This window comes from Aquarana catesbeiana, linkage group LG01 (genome assembly GCF_042186555.1).
Source record: "Aquarana catesbeiana isolate 2022-GZ linkage group LG01, ASM4218655v1, whole genome shotgun sequence".
In the NCBI taxonomy this organism is placed as follows: Eukaryota; Metazoa; Chordata; class Amphibia; order Anura; family Ranidae; genus Aquarana; species Aquarana catesbeiana.
This window is the reverse complement of record NC_133324.1, coordinates 86,734,899-86,762,505: the sequence shown is the minus strand read 5'-3', so window position 1 is coordinate 86,762,505 and position 27,607 is coordinate 86,734,899. Positions and strand designations below refer to the sequence as shown.

The window sequence follows — 27,607 nt, the reverse complement described above, 5'->3', positions numbered from 1 at the left end:
AGAAAGTAATCAGTGCATACTTGTAATAGCCAAAGGCCAAAACAGCAATATAGAGCAGGCCCAAGTGGCAGGGTAGCTCTTGTAGAAATGAGTATCACCACAACCCTGACATCACTGAGACTTTCCAGCTAACGCATTTCAAGGGCCGAACCCTCTTTTCTGAAGAAAAGGTTTTGGCCCTTGAAACACGTTAACTGGCGCGTTTTATCTTGCGATGCATTAAGCCTCATACACATGATAATAACATCGGGCGAATGATCGTCCTTTTTTTTTTTCCTTTTTTGCATCTTAGTGTCATATCGAAAAACAAGAGGTTACTAAAGTTATTCTCATACGTCACAATACAACTTCATAAGTGATGTAATGTTGTATTGTACTGTATTCTTTCATTTCCGAGCATTTTTCTTACAAATATAATACTAATTACACAAAAATCATACGTTCTGATATCATACAAGAACATTTTTGCGTGCATGTCCTTCCGGATATTTTTGAATGAACGATTGTGATCGGCTTTCAAAGCTGTGTACCAATTATCATTTTTTTGTCCAATTTTCTCATCACATGTACTAGGCTTTAACCACTTCTGGACCGCCCACCGTCGTTATACACCGGTACTTTGAAGAGGAGTATCGTTGTTATGGCAGCAGCTAGCTGCCATAACCCCAGTATCCTCTTTTTTAGTGGGCGGTCCGCTTCAAGATAGAAGTGGTCTCTGTAGCGGATTCGCCGTGAGATCCCTTTTATAGGTGGCGGGAGAGGGCCCCCCCGCCGCCACGCTCTGGTGTCCTCCGCTTACCGGAGCCGGCGGTAGCGATTGGATCCTTTCCCTAGCCTGACATGGAGACGAGTGAGGGGAAGATGGCCCCCATCTGTCTCCATATCATTGCAGGGCGAAAGCGACATCAAAACGTCACTTCTGCCCATAGTTCTTAAAGGGCCATTTTTTTTATTTTTTTTTATTGCATTTTAGTGTAAATATGAGATCTGAGGTCTTTTTGACCCCAGATCGCATATTTAAGAGGTCCTGCCATGCTTTTTTCTATTACAAGGGATGTTTACATTTCTTGTAATAGGAATAAAAGTGACACTTTTTTTTTTTTTAAAGAACAGTGTAAAAATTTTCCCCCACGATGGTTATATTCAAAGCATGCCATGATTGATAACGGTAACAGTTGCTTGTGCTCTCACCTGAACTGTCAAGCCATCAAAAAATGTCCGGTGTCATAACTGATCACATGTGCAGCACTAAGGATGAGCTCCGGCGTGTTCGCACAGCCCATGTGCAGAGGCCGCCAGGAAGTCGGCACGGCGCTGAGTTAATCACAGGCAGTGAGACATTTCCCGATCTCTGCAGCCGCACATCGGGACAATGTCTCGCTGCCTGTGATTAGCGCAGCGCGGACTTCCTGGCGGGCTCTGCACGTGGAGTGTGCGAACACGCCGGAGCTCATCCTTAGTGCTGCACATGTGATCAGTTATGACACCGGACATTTTTGATGGATTGACAGTTCAGGTGAGAGCACAAGCAACTGTTACCGTTATCAATCACGGAATGCTTTGAATTTAACCATCATGGGAGAGCGGTCAATGGCTGGGTTTAGTTTGGCTCTATGATCACAGAATAATTCCAGGGGGAACTCCCACTTTATAAAGAAGTCTTTCTATAAAGGGGATGTGTTCCTGTGATTCATGTATCACTGCCCCCCATTCCAGCCAGCAATGAGGACTCCATTCCCAGGAGCAACTTCTCCTGACCTCAGGGGGTTCCAGCCAGGAAGAAGAGAGGAGCTCAGGAGGGGACAGAGGTGCGGACATCTGATTGGCTGTGCTGTACCCTATCACTCAAATCATAGGATGATCCCCCATACCTGTTGCTGTGTACCAGATCCACTCTCCAGCATCCAACACTCCCCAGTCCCCACCCCCTTTACACTCCAGTCCCCGCCCCCTGTACTCACTTCCTGCTCCAAGTACGGCTGCTGACAAGGGACAATCCCCGCCAGTACCTTTCATTCTGATCCCTACCCTTCAAATTATTGTACAAACACACTTGTTTAATTCTCCTAGCCTGCTCCTGAACTACTCACAATGCCACTATCACTTACGTGGCTGGCTACATTCACCTATAGCGAGGCGTTAATATTTTGCCCTCACCCAATATGGCCGATTTAGCCCTCTTGATCTCTCACGTCAGTGGACGCGACAGCGGGGACTCTTTGAGAACAGTTCGTACTGATAGGCTGACGTTTGCCCGCCCTTTCCCACATGCCGGGCGCTGCACAGTGACGTCATCAGAGGGCGCAGCGCTTCCCCCTGTGTGTGCTTTGCGCGGGTCTCGTGCTGTTTTGAAATCAATAGACACCGTCCGGCTCCTCCGCCCAGCACCATGCCCAGCGGAGCCCCCGGCGCCCCGGCCGCCGCCATGCAGGAGACTCTGGAGGGGGCCGGGAGGATCATAGATCGCCTGCTACAGGAGGACAGAGCCTACCCCGACCTGTCCGATCTACTCAACGTGCCCGTCCATAGTAAGAGGGGGGCAGTGTGACAGGGGAAGTATAGGGGGAGGGGGGCAGTGTGACAGGGGAAGTATAGGGGGAGGGGGGCAGTGTGACAGGGGAAGTATAGGGGGAGGGGGGTAATAAGAGAGTCATAGGGGGAGGAGCAAGGTGACTGAGACAGTAAAGAGGGGGAAGGGCAAGGTTAGGGTTGTCACTTTTTCTTTAAGCCAAACCTGAACACTTTAGCGGCGCACGCTAAATTTTGTTTTAGTGTACGCTATAGGAACGCTATAGGATTATCCTGTCAAACCCTGTTCAGAGCCACATTCCTGTCTGGTGAAACCCGGACACATGATTTAAAACCCGGACAGGTGGCAAGGTAATTGAGATAGGAGGGGCAAGTTGACTGAGACAGTAGAGGGGGGGGGACGGTAGAGAGCAGGAGGGGCAAGGAGACATGGACAGAACTGAGGAGGAGGGGCAGCGTGACAGAGGGATGGGCCAGGTGACTGAGGGGGGAGGGGCCAGGTGACAGGGACAGTAGAGGGGGAGGGGCATGGCGACAGGGACTGTAACGAGGGGGAGGGGCATGGCGACAGGGACTGTAACGAGGGGGAGGGGCATGGCGACAGGGACTGTAACGAGGGGGAGGGGCATGGCGACAGGGACTGTAACGAGGGGGAGGGGCATGGCGACAGGGACTGTAACGAGGGGGAGGGGCATGGCGACAGGGACAGTAGCGAGGGGGAGGGGCATGGCGACAGGGACAGTAGCGAGGGGGAGGGGCATGGCGACAGGGATAGTAGAGAGGGGGAGGGGCATGGCGACAGGGATAGTAGAGAGGGGGAGGGGCATGGCGACAGGGATAGTAGAGAGGGGGAGGGGCATGGCGACAGGGATAGTAGAGAGGGGGAGGGGCATGGCGACAGGGACAGTAGAGAGAGGAAGGGTAGAATGGCAGGGGCAGTAGAGAGGAAGGGTAGAATGGCAGGGGCAGTGGAGAGAGGAAGGGTAGAATGGCAGGGGCAGTGGAGAGAGGAAGGGTAGAATGGAAGGGGCAGTAGAGAGAGGAAGGGTAGAATGGCAGGGGCAGTAGAGAGAGGAAGGGTAGAATGGAAGGGGCGGTAGAGAGAGGAAGGGTAGAATGGAAGGGGCGGTAGAGAGAGGAAGGGTAGAATGGAAGGGGCGGTAGAGAGAGGAAGGGTAGAATGGAAGGGGCGGTAGAGAGAGGAAGGGTAGAATGGAAGGGGCGGTAGAGAGAGGAAGGGTAGAATGGAAGGGGCGGTAGAGAGAGGAAGGGTAGAATGGAAGGGGCGGTAGAGAGAGGAAGGGTAGAATGGAAGGGGCGGTAGAGAGAGGAAGGGTAGAATGGAAGGGGCGGTAGAGAGAGGAAGGGTAGAATGGCAGGGGCGGTAGAGAGAGGAAGGGTAGAATGGAAGGGGCGGTAGAGAGAGGAAGGGTAGAATGGCAGGGGCGGTAGAGAGAGGAAGGGTAGAATGGAAGGGGCAGTAGAGAGAGGAAGGGTAGAATGGAAGGGGCGGTAGAGAGAGGAAGGGTAGAATGGAAGGGGCGGTAGAGAGAGGAAGGGTAGAATGGCAGGGGCGGTAGAGAGAGGAAGGGTAGAATGGAAGGGGCGGTAGAGAGAGGAAGGGTAGAATGGCAGGGGCGGTAGAGAGAGGAAGGGTAGAATGGAAGGGGCGGTAGAGAGAGGAAGGGTAGAATGGAAGGGGCGGTAGAGAGAGGAAGGGTAGAATGGCAGGGGCGGTAGAGAGAGGAAGGGTAGAATGGAAGGGGCGGTAGAGAGAGGAAGGGTAGAATGGAAGGGGCGGTAGAGAGAGGAAGGGTAGAATGGAAGGGGCGGTAGAGAGATGGAAGGAGTGTGACGCGGAAGAACAAGATGTCGGTGGCAGTAGAGATTGGGGGGATGACACTACTACATGCTAATAGTATAATTTGATGTGAACGGATTGTGGATTTTCATTTTTGCAGATTGTCCCACAGTGTCGGGCATATCAGAAATGGACTATCCTCTACAGGGACCCGGCCTGCTATCCATCCCCAGCCTCCCTGAGCTCAGCGCAATCCGCAGAGTGCCCCTTCCCCCGGAGTTGGTTGAACAGTTTGGACGTATCCTGAAAGTCTTTTTTTTTTTTTTTAATCCCAAGCTTGTCATAGAAAGGATCTGATGCCTGTACTGAGTGTGCTGAAGGCCTTATGTATCAATGTTTTTGTTTCTAATATGAACTGGAGTTGCTTCTTCTTGGCCACCAATCAGCATCAGACTTGCCCTGAAAGTTTAGCTCTGATTGGTTGCTGTCGAAAAATAAACCCCAAAAACAAAAATGTACTGAGGCTTTTTTTTTTTCTGACAATGCTGCTTGCCAAAGGTGCCTGCTTTACTACTTCATCCAGAATGCAAACTTACTAAAACTGGTACACAGAATCTGGTGCAGCTGTGCATAGTAACCAATCAGCTTGTTCAGTTAAAGTGGATGTAAACCCAATGTCATCCTTTCTAAACTACTGCCATAGGAGTTATCTATAAGGATATACATTCCTCCTGCATGTATCTTTACCTGTCAAATGTCTCCCCTCTGTCTGTTATGAGACCCGAAAAACTGCATATTCTGTGGGCGGGTCTGTTGTCTGGAGCTCGGTGGGTGGAGTCGTGATGTCAGTAGACTCCCCGCCCACCTCTACACTCCCCTTGTCAATATGCATTTTCTCCTGTGTATTTCTTACACTGAACTTCTGCTATGATCTCTAACATCCAGTGAAAAGACAGGAAAGTAACCACATGACTTCAGCATGTCAAATCATGCTGAGGTGTGGAACAGCCAATCCTTGCAGAGCTGCTGAAGAAAGGAGTGGGGGAAGAAATTTAAAAATCTCGTGCACTAGCCTAAGAGACAGGCAGTATATGTAAATCACCTGTCACTCACAGCAAGGGGGGAGGATTTGACAAAGTTTTTCTCAGTTTGTCAAGAATTGTCTCGCTGAACAATAAAAGAGGATTGCTCAGAGATGGATTAACTGGGCTCAAATGATAGGAAATCTTATACTCTACAATATGATATATATATATATATATATAAAAATCGGGTTTACATCCACTTTAAGCTTTGTCAATAAAAGTGAGAAGTGTATTGGATACTATGTAGAGCTGCACCAGTTTTAGTAAATCCCCCCCACTAAGACCGGAGGTGTGTTACTGGACAGATCACCAGGTAAAATATTGGGGGGGTACCTATAAGAAAACTAATGCAGACGCCGCATCTAAGGATTGGCAAAATGCTATATATTTTTGGGATCACTACCGTTTTCTGCTGGCCATACACATTACAATTTCTCTTGTTCCACCCTGCAAGTGGAATCAGACAAATTACTTGATTCCCTCATCCATGCTAAACAGTGTGGATGGATGAATCTGCAATGCCAGCTATTGTATTCTGACAGGTGGTACTCTTGGCTGTCAGAATACCCGAGCAGTGCCGTCATTTAGTTGAATGCAGAAGCTGTTTAACAATTTCTCATGCAGGCCTTTCAACAAAAGTTGATTCAAAAAAACGGCCTGGTGCTGCGAGATTGCCAATTATAATAAAGTGTATCTGAAGTTAAAAATTATTTTGTTTTTTTTTTTTTTTTATAAAGTGACAAAGAGTTAGAGCTTCTGTTGAGTTTTAAAGAGGAGCTGCAGTCCTCCCCACCCCAAAATAAATGAAAAGTCAGCAGCTTAAAAATAGTGTAGCTTCTGACCCAGGATATATATATATATATATATATATATATATATATATATATATATATATATATATATATATATATATATATATATATATATATATATATATATACTTTTTTTTTTTTTTAATCATCTCGGGTGCTGTCACTGCCATTCTTTGTAAGAGAAACCAGCAGTGAAGCCTTGCATCTTCACAGCTGGTTCCCTACTGCACTTTTTGGTGGAGCTCCACTTTAATTTCTGACTGTGTCCCTGCCGGGGAGACCCACCTTCTTGTCTTGGTGTACGTTCTGCCAGCTTATTCCTTGCATTTTTATTGTTGATCACATAAAATTCTTCCTTACATTATCACTTAAGACATGCAATGTAACTGTATGATGGGAGTGTTTCCGGAAATCAGCAGGGCTTGGCTCACCATCGACAGCGATATCTTCATGTGGAATTACGAGGATGGGTATGTGTGTCTCTTTTTTTTTTATCCATTATTAAACCCCTCGTGTAAAATCTGAAAATCAATTTATTATGTTTTGAGATTATTTGTTGCAAAGAGTAACTCCACTTTCGTGGGGAAAAAAATGAGCAAATAAAAAAATAATATAACATATCCAATTATGACACAAGTCATATTTTATTTGAATGTTATTAACCATTACCTTTCCTTTTCAATCTACAGTACTGTAATTCTCTGTAAAATGCAATATGGCTACCTGGAGGCATTCTGTACACAGAACGCCTCCCAGAAATGTCAATTCCTGCTTGTGTGATTGGCTTCCTGATTTTCCTAGTAGTCTGCGCTAAGATTCAAATCAGATTTTGGGCATCCCCTGCAACAAAAATTTCACTTTTGGGGAGCTACTCCCAAAGGTAAATCCCATCTAAAGGGATACAGAACCTGTCACCTTCCTCATTAGAGCCCTGTAGGTGCTGCAGCTGATTGATAATTATAAAACCACACCAAACAAACAGCTATTCAATCAGAATAAGAAAAGGTAGGAATATGCCTCAAAATTTGTTAAAATCAGAGTTTCGTAAAATATCGACTGCCTGTACCATGAGATAAATAAGTAATGTGTTTTTTATAGTGACTTGACTTTAATGATTTATCTCCTCCCTTTTTTTTTTTTCTTTTTTTGTGGCATTTATCTCATATTCAATATTTTACTTTGATGAATTGACTTTTTTTTTTATTATTATTATTATCTCAATGGATATTTCCAAAAAAATAAACACAAAAAAATTAAAATTTATCGCATGCGATATCGCTTAGTAAATTGAGCCCATAGTGGCAAATAAACAACTAAAACATTGCAGTATCTGTGGTTTTCTTAAACTTGTAACATATTACTGTCCTGTTATTCCTTAGTGGGGATGTGGCTTACTTTGATGGACTCAGTGAAACTATCCTGGCTGTTGGCCTCGTGAGACCTAAAGATGGTAAGTGATGCCTACAAACTGCTTTCCTCAAAACACTGTGCTGATCAGTAACAACCATTTACTGCATTTCTTCTTTTTGTTTTTGTCATCAGGCATTTTCCAGCCTCACATTCGTTATCTGCTGGTTGTTGCCACACCTGTTGACATAGTTATCCTGGGTTTGAGTTTTGCCAGTTTGCAAGCAGGTAAAGTATTTAATAATAATAATAAAAAAAAATGTGTGTGTGTGTGTATATATGTATGTATATATATATATATATATATATATATATATATATATATATATATAATTTATGTTACATTACACACACATGCTGTGTGTGATAGTTACATTTTTAATATCTCCGCAGACAGATTTCTATATACTTTTTTTTTTTTTTCTTTCTACACGTGCGTGTAGAAACATATCAACCTTGCGCACTGAAATGTTAACTAACTAGGATATTTACCTGAAAAAATATATAGTCTGTTATAGCTTTTCATTGTATAATAGAATATATATCTAATCTCCGTAACCATAAGAATCACATATTTAAGGATAAGTTCTTCACCTTTTGAAAAAAAAGCATACATTTTTTTTTATTATTATAATTTTTTTTCTAGGTAAAAACAAAAATGGGAATTTTTTTCTCTTCAGAGCCTGCAGAGCATTGCACCTGCACGATCAGCAGGTGCAGTGTCAGGCTCCTGCAGACTTTCAGGACAGCTGTCTTCCTGTACGGACAAGCAGTTATTTGAGAGCAGGAAGATCAATAAACTACGAGAGCGCTCGCCAAGGCTCTCATAGTTCATTGAGAACTACAAATAAACAAACAAATAGCGCAGGTTACATGGTTCGTGTTATATACAATTGTTGCTATAAAAATGTCCTTTTGAGCAATGCGCTCTTTGTGAGATGCAAACAGTCTATAGATAGGGCAGCCTTTTGATGGGAGGTGAAGCCGCTCCAAGTATGCAAAGGAAAAACAACAAGAAAGGCGCCTCTTAGTAAACTGTATATTTAATGGTGTATAAGCATTAAAAACTTAGATAGTCCGGCATGGGGAGCTCAGTATAGGCATACAGGATTGCGTCCTCCTCTGTCCACAGTCTTATTCCTCTATGGCTGACGGCTGGTCCGTGTGGCAGAAGCTTCCGGTATCAGTGATTGTCCAGAACGAGGCTTGGGCACCGCCGAGTAGTCAATTGGGAGGCTGGGACGCTGGAACGCACATCCAAAGTATGTGCTGTACTGCCGTAAGGCGACGCGTTTCAGAGCATGCGCACTCGAGCGCGCTCCTTTCTCAAGCTAGGGAGAATACAAAAGACTGCAGCCTATTTAAGTGCTCTAATGACACCGCCACCTAATGGATATAGTTGTAATTGCATAAGGAATACAGGTAATTATACAAAAAAAGGGGCACAGGTAATATACAAAAAAGGGCCAAACGGAATGATCTATATGTTTATATTAAAGATTAGGTATTCGTATTGTATGCCTACTGATTATTGGTTATAAAAGATTAATATGTATGTAATGATTTAGATATTGTTATGCTTACTACCACCGCTTATGGCAAATATAGAATGGATTAAATGAATGAATTTAAATAAATACATCTGTTTAAATAAACTATAGTGATTGGTCGGCTGGTGAGCTATATATTTATATAATTACCTAAATGGACTAGTAACATATAAGAATAAATAGTCTTCTTATGGGCACATTATGCATGATGGCACTATCTAATAAAAAATAAAGAATATAATGAAAAATAAATAAAAAATTATTATGAAAAATAAAGGATAAAATTAAAAATTGAATTGAAATATAAATTATAATTGGAACATATATATGTACTGAAAGATATATATGTATATATATTTTAAAATGTTTTAAAATAGTACTTTCCGTTAAAATGAACCTCAACTGCTAATGGAAGGGCATATTAAATATATTACGAGGGTATGGCAGAATTCTTATTTCATGGATATATGTTGATCAAATATTCACTCTGGGCCAGTATTATTATAAAATGGTGGATATCTCTAATTCTTCGTTAATTCCACCAGGATTTAGGGCGTCCAAAGAATAAATCCAGAAGGTTTCTCTTTCACATAATCTGTAAAATCTTTCAGCTATGGGTAGATTTTTTGGCATTTGTTCAATAACCCATACCTCGAGACCTTCAGTGGATTTAGCATGGTGTTCACAGAAATGACGGGGGACACTGTGTTTGTCCCTCCCACCTTCTATTTTTCTTCTGTGTTCCCCAAATCTTTGCCTAAGTGGGCGTATCGTGCGCCCCACATAGATAAGATTGCATGGGCAACTCAGGCCATAAACTACAAACTCCGAACCACAATTGTAGAAATTGTCAAGTACGTAGGTTTTTCCTTTGGTCGTAAATTGTTTTTTTCCATGCTTGACAAAAATACACGTTTTGCACATGGCTTTTCTACATTGGAACATGCCCTTGAGAGGAATCATATGGGCCTGTGCTGGTGCAATTTCTTTAATGAGCTTTAATTTGCTGGGTGCTATTTTGTTTTTTATATTAGGGGCTTTTTTATAAGTGATTTTAGGGTAATTGGGTAGAACTGGTTTGAGATATGGATCCTCAAGAAGGATGGGCCAATGTTTTCTAAATATTGCTTCCATTTTCGAGAATTTTGTATGAAACCTAGTGATAAAACGTCCTGATGAATTGGATGTGTTTTCATTTTGATGTTGGGTAACAGGTATAGGTTGCAAATAATATTTTTGTGCTTGGTCAACCAATGACTCTGGATACCCTTTGTCTTTAAGTTTTTTTCTTAGTAGATGGCTTTGTTCTATATAGTCAGACGTTTGTGTACAGTTCCTCCGTAGTCGGCAAAATTGCCCTTTAGGGATATTGTTTTTCCATTTTTCATAGTGGCAACTTTTGTAATGTAGCAAGGATTTTCCTGCCGTAGGTTTGAAGAAGTTCCTTGCGTGTATCTCATTGCCAACATGAAAAAGGTCAAGGTCGAGGAAAGCTAATTTCTCTTTGTCCATGACATGAGTGAAACTCAGGCCATGTGGATTATTATTGCAGTGGGCCACAAACTTGTTAACAACATCAACTGGACCATCCCAAATAATAATAATGTCGTCTATGTAACGACCATAAAAAATGAGATGCCTGAGAAAGGGATTATTTTGCCAAATGTATCTGTATTCCCATAATCCCATTGCTAGATTACGTACCTTAATATATTTTTTTAGACCAGTAAAACCGCACATATTATTTAATAGCAACACCACACTGAGCATATTGTTATGGATTTTATTACAGATATAGAGTCGCACAAATATAGTGTTTTAGATTCATTATATAATTTATTACCACTGTCTATTTTTAGTCTAGATGTTGTTCTAGACAAAAAGACACGTTATAATCTATGCGGAAAATTCAAAAAACTCGAACGTCTTATCCACTCTACTAATTCCCAATGGTGGGATAAATATTTCCTCAACCAATATTTGAAAAACAGAATTTCCCCACGAGGCCTCCGCATCCTCAAGAACTGTTCATTTCTAGAACCAGAGGATGCCCTGGAATGGGGCAGCCTGGCAGAATTCTGCACTACTAAATGGATGAATATATTAGTTAAACATAGAGAAAAAAAGTTTGAAAATCTCAAAAAAACTGTAGAAAATTTAACCACAGAGATTATTAATACAGGACATAAAGTTCCCTCACCCTGGTTAGATATCCTCAAGAATAACACCAAAAAACAGGAAAATGATCTCATTTTCAGTAAAATAGGAAAGTTTAGGCGTGATATCCAAGATTATTCCAACAAAAAAGTATTCACATGGATGAAAAAACCTACACACATTCCATCATAATGGAATTAGATCCATTTAACCAGCCCATTGTTTCATCACCCCGATCCCGTTCTCTATTACCATCACGTGCTTCAGCTGTAAAACCAAAAACAACTAGAAACACAGAATGTTCCTCTCACATAGGTTGTAACACACACATAGAACAAAGTCATCTACTAAGAAAAAAACTTAAAGACAAAGGGTATCCAGAGTCATTGGTTGACCAAGCACAAAAATATTATTTGCAACCTATACCTGTTACCCAACATCAAAATGAAAACACATCCAATTCATCAGGACGTTTTATCACTAGGTTTCATACAAAATTCTCGAAAATGGAAGCAATATTTAGAAAACATTGGCCCATCCTTCTTGAGGATCCATATCTCAAACCAGTTCTACCCAATTACCCTAAAATCACTTATAAAAAAGCCCCTAATATAAAAAACAAAATAGCACCCAGCAAATTAAAGCTCATTAAAGAAATTGCACCAGCACAGGCCCATATGATTCCTCTCAAGGGCATGTTCCAATGTAGAAAAGCCATGTGCAAAACGTGTATTTTTGTCAAGCATGGAAAAAAACAATTTACGACCAAAGGAAAAACCTACGTACTTGACAATTTCTACAATTGTGGTTCGGAGTTTGTAGTTTATGGCCTGAGTTGCCCATGCAATCTTATCTATGTGGGGCGCACGATACGCCCACTTAGGCAAAGATTTGGGGAACACAGAAGAAAAATAGAAGGTGGGAGGGACAAACACAGTGTCCCCCGTCATTTCTGTGAACACCATGCTAAATCCACTGAAGGTCTCGAGGTATGGGTTATTGAACAAATGCCAAAAAATCTACCCATAGCTGAAAGATTTTACAGATTATGTGAAAGAGAAACCTTCTGGATTTATTCTTTGGACGCCCTAAATCCTGGTGGAATTAACGAAGAATTAGAGATATCCACCATTTTATAATAATACTGGCCCAGAGTGAATATTTGATCAACATATATCCATGAAATAAGAATTCTGCCATACCCTCGTAATATATTTAATATGCCCTTCCATTAGCAGTTGAGGTTCATTTTAACGGAAAGTACTATTTTAAAACATTTTAAAATATATATACATATATATCTTTCAGTACATATATATGTTCCAATTATAATTTATATTTCAATTCAATTTTTAATTTTATCCTTTATTTTTCATAATAATTTTTTATTTATTTTTCATTATATTCTTTATTTTTTATTAGATAGTGCCATCATGCATAATGTGCCCATAAGAAGACTATTTATTCTTATATGTTACTAGTCCATTTAGGTAATTATATAAATATATAGCTCACCAGCCGACCAATCACTATAGTTTATTTAAACAGATGTATTTATTTAAATTCATTCATTTAATCCATTCTATATTTGCCATAAGCGGTGGTAGTAAGCATAACAATATCTAAATCATTACATACATATTAATCTTTTATAACCAATAATCAGTAGGCATACAATACGAATACCTAATCTTTAATATAAACATATAGATCATTCCGTTTGGCCCTTTTTTGTATATTACCTGTGCCCCTTTTTTTGTATAATTACCTGTATTCCTTATGCAATTACAACTATATCCATTAGGTGGCGGTGCCATTAGAGCACTTAAATAGGCTGCAGTCTTTTGTATTCTCCCTAGCTTGAGAAAGGAGCGCGCTCGAGTGCGCATGCTCTGAAACGCGTCGCCTTACGGCAGTACAGCACATACTTTGGATGTGCGTTCCAGCGTCCCAGCCTCCCAATTGACTACTCGGCGGTGCCCAAGCCTCGTTCTGGACAATCACTGATACCGGAAGCTTCTGCCACACGGACCAGCCGTCAGCAATAGAGGAATAAGACTGTGGACAGAGGAGGACGCAATCCTGTATGCCTATACTGAGCTCCCCATGCCGGACTATCTAAGTTTTTAATGTGAGTGTTTTTAATGCTTATACACCATTAAATATACAGTTTACTAAGAGGCGCCTTTCTTGTTGTTTTTCCATTGAGAACTACAAGCTGTCAACTGCAGTGGATGATTGTACTTGTAGTCTATTAATTCAAAGGAAACTGTGAAGGAATTAAAGTAAAAGGTAATATGGCACCAACCCAACAAATAAGCAAACAAAATATTAATGTAGTGTTCAATCAATAAATCTAATAATGAGTCGAACAAGCTTCGGGGAAGCAACTTAATGACAGAGCTAGACTACAGTAAATTAATAATAAAGTGCAATAATCAAAAACAGCTTCATCAACATGTGCAAGAAATAACAATCACATTGCAATAATATTTTTTAAAATGAAAAACTTTTTCAAAGGTAAAGTGCAAAGAATGCTCCAAAGTGATAATAGTGTCCAATTAAAGAAGAAGGTGGACAGTTCATGAAAGAAAAGTGCATGTGCAAACAGCAGAGAAATGCACTTCATCCAAGTGATTCCACCATCCGCTGTGCGCCACTCATTTTCCCCAGCCTCTCACCTCATAGGACGGCCCCTACAGGTCAGATCAAGCCCTTGTATGATAGAAAGATGGATCCTCAATGATCGATCAATTCCCAAAAATATCCACAACACCGATAAGAGGGTAAATATCCAGGCTTATCTAATGCAGTTTACATGCAATAAAGAAGGGGGGCTCCATAGTGTAGTAATCCAATAACATTTATTTAAAAAACGAGTAGTAACTTACCGTTAGGAACACACGGTACAGCTATACAAAGGGACTTCCAGTCTCGCCCACGACCGGAAGTGACGACACCCGGCTCCTCCCTGACACATTGCATCACTGAACACATGACTTCATCAAAGGTTAATTCTTTTTTAATTGGACACTATTATTGCACTATTATCACTTTGGAGCATTCTTTACACTTTACCTTTTTGAAAAAGTTTTTTTTTTTTGCATTTTAAAAAATGATTGCGATGTGATTGCTATTTCTTGCACATGTTGATGAAGTTGTTTTTGATTATTGCACTTTATTATTCATTTACTGTAGTCTAGCACTGTCATTAAGGTGCTTCCCTGAAGCTTGTTCATCGCACTATTAGATTTATTGATCATAATCATTGAACACTACATTTTATATATTTTTTGTTTATTCGTTTGTTGAGTTAGCGCCACATTACCTTATACTTTACTTCTTTCCGTGTGAGAACACCTTTTATGTTGGCAGCTACTTATTGACTTATCCTGTCCTATTGAGGGTTTGGACATCAGTTTATTCATAATGAATGAATGACGTGGCCCTGCACAGAGCCGCGCTGCTTTAAAAACGTGACAGCGGGTGCGGGAGAAGATCCCCCCCCCCCCCAAATCCCCATATTCGCTGTCGTGTGGGGGGGGGGGGTGTAGTGTATGCTGAACACATTAAGCCTGGGTTCGCACTGGAGAATGCAGAGGCTCAAAGCAAGAGTCTGTTGCGTCTCCATTCACTGTTTCAGCCCGAATTTATGGCTGAATTCAGGCCTGAAACTAACTAAAAGATGCACAGGGATCCTGTGCAATTTGCCCTGGAGATGTGTGAACCGTCTATATAGAGAGACGGTCACAATCTCCTGCTATGCGAATTGGATGCTGGGACACCCGCATCCAATTCACAATAGTGTGAACCCCGCCTTAATGTTACACTCTAAGGCTACTTTCACACTGGGAAAGGGCCGGCATTAGCGGTAAAGCGCTGTTATAGTGGTGCTTTGGTGCCGCTTTTCGGGCAGTAGCGGGTGCTTTTAACCCCCATGAAGGGATTAAAAGCGCCCGTGATGCAGCGCTTTTCAGGCGCTTTCAACGTGGTGCCCATTCATTCCAATGTGCAGGGGCAGTTTGAGAGCAATGTATACACTGCCCCAAAGATGCTGCTTGCAGGACTTTTTTTTTTCCCCCGTCCTGCAAGCGCACCGCCCCAGTGTGAAAGCACTCGGGCTTTTACACTGTGGTGGCTTGAGAGGCAATTTTCAGGAGCTTTACAGGTGCTATTTTTAGCGCTAAAACACCTGAAAACTGCCTCAGTGTGACAGGGGTCTAAATACAGGTGTAACATGTTCATGGGGGTGAACCTAGCCGGTAATGCACTGTAGATGTATTTTAGTTGTAGCACAATTGTTTTCTACTTTGAATAGTAGCTGTTTTTGTCTGATCACAGGAAGCCTGAATGACAGCATGTCTGTAGGAATGCAGCTCCTGCCAGATCCCCTGTACTCCATCCCAACAGACAACACCTACTTACTGTTCATAACGTCTACCAACAACGGACGCATATTCCTGTCTGGAAAAGATGGCTGCCTGTATGAGGTGGCTTATCAGGTATGTATGAATGCAGATAAATAGCTGTAAATTAGGGCGGTTATTTTAAAGGTCTGGAAAATCAATAGGCAGCTCCTGTAGTTCCTAGTTGATTAAATTAAATGTATTGCCAAAACTTTAACTGAAACAATAAGAAGTTCTTTATAAAACAAATGAGGTGTGGGGGTGGTGGGTTGTGAAGGCTGTCATTGGTATTAGTTGTCACCAAAACAAGTGTCCCCAGTGGAAATTTCTCCCCTATGTAAATTCCTGCCACTTTTCCTGGCAACAATGGTTTTTGTTGTCTTTGATCCTATGAGTTCAACCTTTATTGTGAGGTTTATTTTCTAAAGCTTCTAACCTCAGCTTGTTCAGTTTAAGCTTTGACCATAAAACCTGGAAGCTGACCACATCAGAAACGTAACGCTGGTGCGTTATTGATGCGTTCTTGCTGCGTTTTCAATGCATTTCAGCGTGGAGGTGCGAGTTTACTGCAGTGAAGACATAGAAAGAATTTAAAGGGATGCATTTATCTTGAGCTTGTCTTGCGCTAAGTCCGGCCATACGTGGGTTGAATTTCAAACTAATTTTCTTTGAAAAATCAGAGTTTTAGTGCATTTTGTGATCCGATGGTGCCATCATTGATTTCAAAATTCCGCCAACCAAGCCTTCAATTTTCATGTCCGGAAATCTTTTCTTTCCGGGTCACAGCTCATGCACATTTTCTTTTACAGTATATCTCTCACACGATTCTCCCATCATTGATTAGAAATTTGTTCGTTTTTCCCAAAAATTTCCAACATGCCTATCACTCAAATTCGATGGATGCATGAAAATCGGCCGTGGCTACAGCCCACTAATGGTGTAAAATTCGAAATAACATTCTTAGTTACAATTTACGTAAGAAAATTCTTTCGGAATTCGACCCATGTGTGGCCTGCTTAAAGGTGCCGATAATGGCCGACAAATTCATATTCATTTAAATTCATGACATTAATTAAAAAGTCAAAAGTCATACAATTTTATATAACAAAACAAAAAACAAAATTATGTTTTTAGCCAAGTGCATCCTGCATTTTTGGTTTTGCCACAAAAATTTCCATTCGGTGCACCTCTAATACTATCTGAATTTTCAATCTGTAAATGTATGTTGGTTGAGTAAAATTGGGCCACCACCCCTTATACTCGGTGCAGAATGCTACATTGTGAAATTCACTCGTGCATGACCAGCTTAAGTGTTTTTTGACATTCGTCTCGTCACCACTGAACCTCCTCTGCAGCTGCATGTGGGTTCAGCAGTAGGCAGGCATGTAAATGCATAAGATTTGTGGCTGCTTTGATGCTGGGGCATACCACAGCACTGCCATTGGAGAAAGAGTATATGGTCATCCACAAAAGAGAACTAGGACAGCCCAAACATGGTACGGAAAATGTTTTGTAGACTGAATTTTACTGTAACTATTCATTCTTTAACTGCAACATTGTTCTTTGATTTATTTTTTTCCACTAGGCTGATGCTGGGTGGTTTAGCCCACGATGCAGAAAGATCAACCATTCTAAGAGTACTCTCTCTTTCCTGGTCCCTACAGTGCTCCAGTTCACATTTTCAGAGGATGGTATGTGTAGCTCTTGAAATGTTTTCTTGGCAGAATTGTTGGGCTGTGTTCAGGTTTCAGACATTAACCACTTGCCGACCAGAAGCCGCAGTTTTACTGCAGCAGAATGGTACGGCTGGGCGAAACAACGTTATGTTGCGTCACTTCCCCCTGTGGCCACCAGGGGCGCGCCTGCTGCTCACCCCCGGAGCCGATGCCAGTGCCCAACGGGCGCGGTGACCGACAGGCACCTGCAATCGCTCGTGACACAGCGAGAACCGGAATCGGGATCTGTGTGTGTAAACGCACAGATCCCGGTTCTCTGAGGGGAGAAGAGACTGATCGTGTGTTCATACAAACATACATGAACACCGATCTCTCTCCTTCCCTAGCAAGTCCCCACCCACCCACCCCCACAGTTAGAACACAGAGTCCCTCTAGAGCGCCCCCTAGTATTAACCCCTTCACTGCCAGTGACATTTTTACAGTAATCAGTGCATTTTTTTTTTATAGCTCTGATCTCTGTATAATTGTCAATGGTCCCAAAAATCTGTCCGATTTGTCCGCCACAATATCGCTGTCTCGATAAGAAGATCGTCACCATTACTAGTAAAAAAAAAAAATAATAATAAAAATGCCATAAATCTATCCCATATTTTGTAGACGCTATAACTGTTGCACAAACCAATCTACGCTTATTGCGATTTATTAATTTATTTTTTTACCAAAAATATGTAGAAGAATGCATATCGGCCTAAACTGAGGAAAAAATTCGATTTTTTTTTTTTTTTTTTTTTTTTTTTTTTTTAAGTGGGATATTTATTTTTTGCAAAATGTAAAGGATATTGTGGGGTGTTTTTTTTTTTCAAAATTGTCACTGTTTTGTTTATAGCACAAAAAGAAAGCTCTATTTGTGGGAAAAAAAGAACGCAAATTTAGTTTGGGTACAGTGTCGCACGACCACACAGTTGTCAGTTAAAGCAGCGCAGTGCCAAAAAAAGATTACTTAGTGTAAGACACTGGACATGCTACACACCCCCAAAAACTGTGATGGTACACAGGACTGTGGTTAGTGAGTCCAGTGCTGCTGCCTGAATGTCGTCGTCCCCCCTTTCGATTAACCCGTTCATGACTAAGCCTTTTTCTGACACTTTTTGCTTACAAGTTAAAATCAGTATTTTTTTGCTACAAAATTACTTGGAACCCCAAACATTATATATATTTTTTTAGCAGAGACCCTAGAGAATAAAATGGCGATCATGACAATATTTTATGTCACACTGTATTTGCGCGACGGTGTTTTAAATGCAATTTTTTTTTTTTTTTTTTTGAAGTACACCTTTATGAAAAAAAAGTAAAGTTAGCCCAATTTTTTTGTATAATGTGAAAGATGATACGCCAAGTAAATAGATACCTAACAATATGTCATGCTTTAAAATTGCTCACACGTGGAATGGCGACAAACGACGGTACTTAAAAAATCTCCATAGGCGATGCTTTAACAATTTTTACAGGTTACCAGTTTAGAGTTACAGAGGAGGTCTTGTACTAGATTTATTGCTCTCTAATGATCGTGGCGATACCTCACGTGTGGTTTGAATATTGTTTACATTTGCGGGTGCGACTTGCGTATGCGTTCGCTTCTGCGTGTAAGATGGGGCGCTTTTGAACAAAAATTTTCTCTTTACTATATAATTTTTTTTTTTTTTTTTTTTTTTACACTGTCCCTTTTTAAAAAAAAAAAATAAAAAATCTGATCACATTTATTGCTGTCCCAAGGTATGCAGCTGCATTCATCACCCCGGTACAACCCCTTCAAGCCAAAGGCCGCATATTTGCGTTTGGTTGGTGTGAAGGGGTTTTAATCATTTGCTGTATACACGAAGCAACTCTGGCAGCTGCTGTCAAAAAAGGTTTTCTAAATCTGCATTTATCAACATCACTGTTATTTATCCTAGAGCAGCCCACAGATGATTCAATTTTCTTTCTATTTCGCTCGATTCCCCATCAACACAGTCAGTGTTGATGGGGGAATGTCTCCTGTAGTGATATTGTGTTCTGGTGAGGGGGGTGGGGGCATGGGGAGCCTTCCTGGGCAGCAGAACACAATAATTACTGATAGCGGCTATAGCCGCCGGCAGTAATCGCGTGTAAAAAAAAAAAAAAAAATCCAACAGGCCGGTTCTACCCAAGCCGATCGATGGATCAGTTTGGGTACAATCAGCCCGCCCATAGATGAATCTAAGCTCGGACGGTCCCTGCTGAACCGGAAGAATTGTAATCTATGTGGGCTGCACAGTGGTGTAGTGGGTAACACTCTTGCCTAGCAGTAAAAAGGGTCGCTGGTTCGAATCCCAACCACGACACTACCTGCCTGGAGTTTGCATGTTCTCCCTGTGCCTGCGTGGGTTTCCTCCGGGTACTCCGGTTTCCTCCCACACTCCAAAGACATGCTGGTAGGTTAATTGGATCCTGTGTAAATTGGCCCTAGTATATGAATGTGAGTTAGGGACCTTAGGTTGTAAGCTCCTTGAGGGTAGGGACTGATGTGAATGTACAATGTATATGTAAAGCGCTGCGTAAATTGACAGCGCTATATAAGTACCTGAAATAATACATAAATAATATGTATGGCCACCTTTTAGTATATTCTAATCAGCCCTATTTAATTGCTTATTCTCCTTCTCCATTCAATTATTATTTCACTGCTTTTATTTTATTTTATTTTATTTTTATTTTTTTCCATTTCGTATTTTATTAACCATTAAAGTGAAACTTCACTTTGTCAACACAGTTTTTATCCTTATGCTGCTAGCATTAGTAAATAGATAGATGGGAAAGTATATACTATTTACTTGTTTTAAACGTATTTTTACATTTCTTCAGTTACTTCCTGGTTTCCATCCCTAGGCAAATGATGTCGTACATCCTAGGAGTCTTCAGAAGGGATTTTCTTAGCTAAGCACACCTCTCCTGCCTGTATGCCTGAGCTAAGGGCAGATGGGATTCCAGGAAGTAAATGCCACATGAATCATCTGCCCTTACTCGAGATGGCCACGGTCAGAAATTCTAGGGGGTGTTTTTTTAAAGTGATCTCTTAGCAAATAAAGAATAGAGGCATTGGTGGATGGGTGTGTTCAACTTATCAGGTGCAGTGCAGGACTCCGGCAGACTGTTTGTTAGCTGTCTTCTATTACCTCGTACAGGCAGGCAGTTACATAATGAGAGGAAAAAACAATGAACTACATAGAGCACTCAACGGTGCTCTGGTAGTTTCCTTGAGAACTTGAAGCTGACAGCTACAAAGGATGTTGGTACTTTTAATCCTCACATCATAGAATTCTGTGAAATGAATGATGTGGCTGGAGCCCCACACCGTTGGGGGTTTTAAAAAGAAAAAATTTAAAATAAGACTCGCTGTCACTAGAGGCGGTAGGTCAGGGAGATGCTGCAGAAGTGGAAACATGTAACCTGTTCCACCCTAAAAATGGGTGGAACATGTAAAATGTTCCCAAATGTGAACTTATCCTTTAAGTAATGAAATTTTTTTGGGTATTGCCAAAAAAAACCAAGGCCATAGCAGAAATGTAAAAATTGGTCTGTTCCATAGGTGGTGAAAAGCTGAGAGAAGAGATATAGCTAAGATTAAAAAAGGAGAGTTTCTTTTTTTAGAAAGGACATGGCTAGAGGCATAACGAGTAGCCCTGTTATCAACTCCTTGACCTGATCTGCAATCAGTAGATGAATATACCCTTTAATGATGCCCCGTGAAGAGGGAACATTAATCTACGTTCTCTTTTGGACTGAGAAGTGTGAACTTTTGAGTGTTACTCATACTGTACTGTAGCTGCCTTGGAAGATTAGCGATTGGGAACCAATCGGCATGGTTTCCAGATCATGTGATCACCACATCTGCTATGAGCACATGTGTGTTCTTTAAATGCAGTCAAATACCCAGACAAATGTAAACTGACAAGCTTTTTTAAATTAAAGGGGTTGTTAAGCCAATTGCCCTAAATTGATCTGACGCACAGTACATGCTTCCTTAACCACTTGCCGACTAGCCGCCGCAGTTGTACTGCGGCAACATGGCTTGGCTGCGCAAATCGCCGTTATGTTACATCGGTAACATAGACAGCCACTGGGGGGTGCATGCGCGCGCCCCCCGCTCGCTCTCCTAGCCGAAGCGAGTGCCCGGCGGTCTCGATCACCGCTGGGCTCCCGCGATCGCTCAGGGCACACGGAGAACCGGGATCCTGTGTGTTTAAACACAGTTTTCGGTTCTCTGAGCAGAGAACTGACAGATCGTCTGTTCATACGGACTCCCCATCCCCCTTCAGTTAGAACACAAACTAGGACACACATTAACCCCTTCACTGCCCCCTAGTTTTAACCCCCTCACTGCCAGTGACATTTTTACAGTAATCGGTGCATTGATCGCTGTATTAATGCCAGTGGTCCCAAAAATGTGTCAAAATTGTCCGATGTGTCCTCCATAATGTCGCAATTAGTATAAAAATCTCTGATCGCCGCCATTACTAATAAAAAAAAAAAAAAAAAATGTATTAATAAAAATGCCATAAAACTATCCCCTATTTTGTAACTTTTGTGCAAACCAATAAATATACGCTTATTGCGGGATTTTTTAAATTTGTTCGAAATGATTAGCTTTTGAAAAAACATCCAAGACTGACCTGGAGGGGGGCCGAACTTCTGAGTGATCTCGCGTGACCTTTCAAAAATGGGGGTGGGGGGTGGAGGCAGCTTCCACTTTTGGGTGGAACTCCACTTTTTTTTTTTTTTTTTTTTTTTTTTTTAATGAATAAATGTCTCCTTTGAGTTAAAGTGAAAGTCTATGCTAAAACTAAAATCCCTGTAGACACCCACGGTCTAACACTTAGGCTGGGTTCACACCTATGTGAATTGGATGCAAATTTCCTTGCATCCAATTCGCATAGCAGGAGAATGTGACCGACTCTCTATTGAGCTGGTTCACATGTCTCTGGGGCGGCTGCGGAGCGCACACTGCACTGTGCGTCTTTGCCTCCGTTTCAGGGCCGAATTCATGCAAATATTCTGCCCTGGTTCGTCCCTGAAACCAAGAACAAGGACGGACAGCGTTGCTGTGCAATCCACAGCCGGTTTCTGTGAGAACCGAGCCTAACCTATCTAGCCCTGTAAAGAAAATAAATCAGTATACATTCCTTTTTTTTAAGGCAATCCGACCCGATCTCCAGCAGCGGGAGCTCTGCAGAGGACACTGCTGACAACGGCTGTGACATGAATGGGAAGTGACGTCACCCATAGACTTACAGTGGGGCTTCCATTGTCAGACGTGTCCTCTGTATCCGCCTCCACAGCGAAGCCGCGGCTGACAGCTCAGCCTGGGATCGGGTCGGATCGCCTGCAGAAAAGGTATGTATACAGATTTTTATTTTTTTTTTTTAAATACAGGGTTAAGTAGGTTGGCGTTAGATCATGGGTGTCTACAGATGCAGGGATTTTAGTTTTCGCATGGACCTCCACTTAATCTTCTTTTTAAATATTGTAATCTAAGTGTTTGTTTCAGCATTAATGCTTTATCCTGTCTCTTTAGATCCTATAGTACAGATTGCTGTAGACAATTCAAGGAATATTTTATACACTCGCTCTGAAAAAGGAGTACTACAGGTAAATTATGTCCTTTGAATGTATCCTTATTGTACTCATAATATTGTACAAAATGGTTAAAGCAGTTGTAAATCGCAAGCTCCAGCGCTGTGATTGGTAAGAGCCGTGATGATGTCACTCAGTCTTCGGTTCTGGCACAAAGCTCTGAAGTTCCTGCAAGGTATGCCGAACCTTCAGAGCGCATGCGCCAGTGATGTCACTGGCTGCATACAGGGTGAATATCTCCTAAACGGTGCACGTTTAGGAGATATTCATTTTACCTTCAGGTAAGCTTTATTATAGGCTTACCTTTGGGTAAAAATGAACAAGTGGGGTTTACAACCGCTTTAAAGTAGTAAACTTAAAGCGGAACTTGTTTGCATTTTCCCCCCCTCCACTACCACATTTGGCACTTTTTGAGGGGGAGTGGATACATGGTTTTGTCAGGTACCCACTTAGATGCGCCGTGGTGATCTAAACCAAAGGTCTAGCCCCCCTCCTTCCCCTGCAGTCTTCTTGGACACATCACAGGCCCCAGAAGACTATGGGCCCATTCACAAGGTGCGCGCATGCGCAGTAGGAAACTGGCTGTGAAGCCACAGGGCTTCACTACCTGTTCCCCGTACTTAAGATGCCGGCGCTTGCACCTAAAGCCGATTATAGAATTGGCTCGGTTGAGGACGTTGTTGGATCCCTGGACAGGTAAGTGTGAAGGTAAGTAAAATTTATATAATATATATAAAGTATCAGTAAGTAAAGGTAAGTTAAATCAATCTCTCTCTCTCTCTCTCTCTCTCTCTCTCTCTCTCTCTCTCTCTCTCTCTCTCTCTCTCTCTCTCATATATATCTATATATATCTATCCCCACACTATATCAAGAATTATTAAATATGAGTTCCACATTAATTAGCTAATTCTAGATTACTAGCTCACTGCAGTCTGTGTTTCATGTATATTGATTTTTGCTGGCAGCATGTAAAAAATTGGTATATTATAAAGGCAATTATTATTAGTTATCAGAAATGATCTTCGTGTTTTAAAATGCAGAGATTTGCACTATTAGGCCTTCTATCCTATTCAGATTATGACAGTGGTGTTTTGTATTTCAGGTGTATGACTTGGGACAAGATGGTAATGCAATGAGTAGGGTGGCATCTCTGTCACAGAATGCAATAGTCTCTGCAGCGGGTAACATCGCCAGGTAAAATTGAGTACCTCAGATCTGAGTGTAAATATTCGCATTGTGCCACATAATGCAGTATAGGCAAGCACAGATGAGACATTACTAATTTTAAGCATTGTTGGGAGTTTGCAGCTTCCTAGGATGGAAGTATTTTACAATTCTATTCTTTTATAAAAATATAAAAATGATTTTCTGAAGTCAAAGACCCTTGAATAAAATTGCAGTAGTTGCAATTTTATGTCACATGATATTAGTGCACATGTTTATCAAACAAATTTTCATTAAAAACTACACTAGTTAATTTTTTGCACACACATTGCCCAATTTTTTGGTTAAAATATAAAAGATGTTGTGGTGAGACGATGCCAAACACGTCAAGCCTTAAAATTGCACGTACCTGTGAAATGTTGACAAATTCAGTACTCAAAATTTACAAGTTATCAGTTAAGGGTTAACTATGAATGATGGCCCTACAATTACTGTTCTTACTCTGACACTGATATCGATACCTTGCGTGTGGCGCAATCCTCGTTTTCATATATAGGCACACTGGCCACATGTGTTTTTATTTACATTTGTATGTGGTGTTTTTTTTTTTTTTTTTTTTATTATGTTGCTTTATTGTTAGTTTTCTTCTTTGCTTGGCACCTTATGTTTCCCCTACACTCCACTGAAGCTAATAGAGCACAGATTGTGCTTTATCAGCTGCTTCCCTGGCCACAGCAGCCGGGGAATGACCGCGCATGCTGTTTCCGAGTTCATTCACCACATGGGAAACCTGCCAGCACTCGGCATGCCAGTTTCCGGCCCACCGGTGGGACATCGCAGTGGAGCCTGGAATACGTTGGTAGAGTAGTACCTTTGGCGGGGTTTGGAAGTAATCACTTCCACCTAAAATCCCACAGTCTTTTTAACAAATTTAAAAGCACTCCTACCTGCTATAGTGAGCTGTACCAGCACACAGTAGCAGCCATGTATTTAGCATGGCTTTCTAGGGTGAAAATTACCTTTCCATCTGTTAAATCCTGAAGTTGCCAGCTTGCAATTGCCTGTATATGTTAATGCCTTCCTGCTATGTCCTCCTCTCTGTAGTTGTCTTTTGAAGGGAATAATGCAGATATAATTCACAGCAGTCACCACAATCCAAGCCTTAGGTGAAGAGCGGCAGGTCTGTGGTAATTGCTGAGAATTTTGTCCAGTAGGACTTGTATTTTCCCAAAAAATTATATCTGCACCTAATGCATGTTATTTACCAAGGCTCCTTGTGTAGACATCCAAAAGCCCTAAGACTGCTGCTGGATGTCTCAATTTTTGATGTGATGGCAGCCCCAGCAGATTTTGAGCTGTTGCTCAGTTGACACGCTATATTATTCCCCTTCACTCATCCCCGATAGCTACGTAAGGCTCGGTTCGTGTTTTGAACCGCATCCGATTTGCATAACGTGCATCGGACTGGCTTTCAATGGAGTCGGTTCACTCATGTCCAGGACGGCCACGGTCCGTTTCTAAAAAGGGTCCTGTGCGATTTTGGGTCTGGTTTAGGTGTGAATTCTAATTGTGTGTGTATATAATTTCTCTTTGTAATATTTTTATTCTTGCTTCCATGTAGGACTATAGACCGCACAGTATTTAGGCCCATTGTTCAGATTTCTGTGATTGAGAAGTCGGAATCTGTAAATTGTCACTTGCTCGCAGTCACACATGCAGGTGAGTTCTCTTAACCATTGCATTAAATAATTGGTTTTATCTTCACAGTTGCCAAATTATTTAGAAATTAAAGACTACAGAAAGGCAAGTGAAATATTCAGTTTTCATTGATAGATGCAAGTTTTAATTTAATACTGAAAATTTCTAAAACCTCAGAGCAATAATTATTCCTATATGACCAAAGAAATATCAAAATAAAGTACAAAATGCAGCATAGGATCAAACCTCAGATGTCCCAAAACAGAATTCATAGTTTACACTGTATCTTGAGTTCTGTATGACTGTAGCTGCTGCATAAATATTTTTTTCCATGCCCAACTAAGAAGAATGTAGACCGATTTGCAGCAGTCTTTGGTAACAGCTGAAAAGGTTAATTAGAATTTTAATAGTCCATCTTGTGCTGTACCTTGAGTCTACGTTTCCACTATTGCGACTTTGGAGTGCAGCTTTGATCCAACTTTACTCTCTCTGGATCAGGGTCGCATCAAAAGTTGCATCAAAGTAGTGCAGGAACATCGAGGAGAGCAGGATGTGAGAGCCTGAGGATGTGGTGAGTCAGAGCTCTGATCCCGTGAGAGTTCCAGCGAGAGACAGAGGAGCCGGCTGACCTTCTCCGTGCGGCAACTGGGAGGTATGGGGTGAGAAGATCCAGATGGTGGATCGTCCCGGACTCCCTTCCCTTCTCTACCCGATAGCGGGCTTCATTCCCGGCGGTGCGGCAGCGGCTGGGCGTCTTCCCACGTCTCCCCTGTAGTGCGCTGAACTTCTGAGCAGGCGGAGTGAGGGGGAGCGGAGCTGCAGTTTTTTTTCTTGAAGAGCCTGAGAGCTTCAAGAGCTGGAGGAGAAACAGACTAGGAGCAGCCTGTAACGGATTGAAGAGACTTGGTGCCTCTATAACAGCGGGCCTGGATGCCCCCAGGTAAGCCACGCTTTACTAGAGCACAAATGGGTACGCCTTGCTCCTCTCCCTCCTCATCTGCAGTTAAGTCAGCAGTGAAATCAGCTGTAAAATCTCCCCATGCTGTAATGTCTACATAGACACTAACACAAGGAAATGGAGCCTGTCCCTTCTACAGACAGATATGGGATGCTTTTAAAGCATATTTGCAGGGGCAATACATTTCATCCATAGCGGCAGTTGGGAAGAAACGCAGAACCAATATACAATCACTACAAACTCAGATCGAACTTCAGAAGGAAACGTATGGTTCTGATCCTAACACGATTCATTTTGATTTATTATAGGCCGCTCAAAGGGACACGCACTTGCATATGAAAGAAATAACTAGGTTAGATCTACATAAGAATAAACAGATTTTGTTTTTAACATGGAGACAGAAATGCAAGATTTTTGGCAATGCTGGCACAACATGATCATCCAGTTACACTTATACCTGAAATCAGGACTTCAGAAGGGAGAATAGCTTCAAATCCAGAAGAAATTCTAGAAACCTTCAACCAGTATTATAGCTCTCTGTATACCACCTCCCTCCCCTCTCACTTCCACCCGAGAGAGCTGTCTGACCTTTTGGTTCGGATAGTGCTGGGGTGGTTGTCAGACAGAAAGAGAGAGGCATTAGTTGGTCCTATCACCAGTGAGGAGATCCAGTAGGCCATTCATAATTTTCTGAGTGGAAAGGCTCCGGGTCCTG

The 27,607-nt window shown here is 41.8% G+C and overlaps 2 protein-coding genes across 2 annotated transcripts in view; one reads left to right on the top strand and one right to left on the bottom strand.

Annotated features, from left to right (window-relative positions):
• Positions 1-1,949, bottom strand: part of WDR70 (WD repeat domain 70) — a 455,634-nt gene extending 453,685 nt beyond the window's left edge. The window contains exon 1 of the mRNA XM_073621458.1: positions 1,872-1,949. The gene's annotated coding sequence lies outside the window, so the exon portion shown is untranslated. The remainder of the gene's footprint in view (positions 1-1,871) is intronic.
• A 301-nt stretch (positions 1,950-2,250) lies between these two features.
• Positions 2,251-27,607, top strand: part of NUP155 (nucleoporin 155) — a 91,904-nt gene continuing 66,547 nt past the window's right edge. The window contains exons 1-10 of the mRNA XM_073621435.1: positions 2,251-2,528; positions 4,491-4,628; positions 6,601-6,697; positions 7,607-7,677; positions 7,770-7,862; positions 15,683-15,843; positions 17,333-17,438; positions 23,014-23,087; positions 24,175-24,266; positions 25,858-25,955. Of these exons, the coding sequence (XP_073477536.1) occupies positions 2,390-2,528; positions 4,491-4,628; positions 6,601-6,697; positions 7,607-7,677; positions 7,770-7,862; positions 15,683-15,843; positions 17,333-17,438; positions 23,014-23,087; positions 24,175-24,266; positions 25,858-25,955 (1,069 nt within the window). The 5' untranslated portion in view covers positions 2,251-2,389. The remainder of the gene's footprint in view (positions 2,529-4,490; positions 4,629-6,600; positions 6,698-7,606; positions 7,678-7,769; positions 7,863-15,682; positions 15,844-17,332; positions 17,439-23,013; positions 23,088-24,174; positions 24,267-25,857; positions 25,956-27,607) is intronic.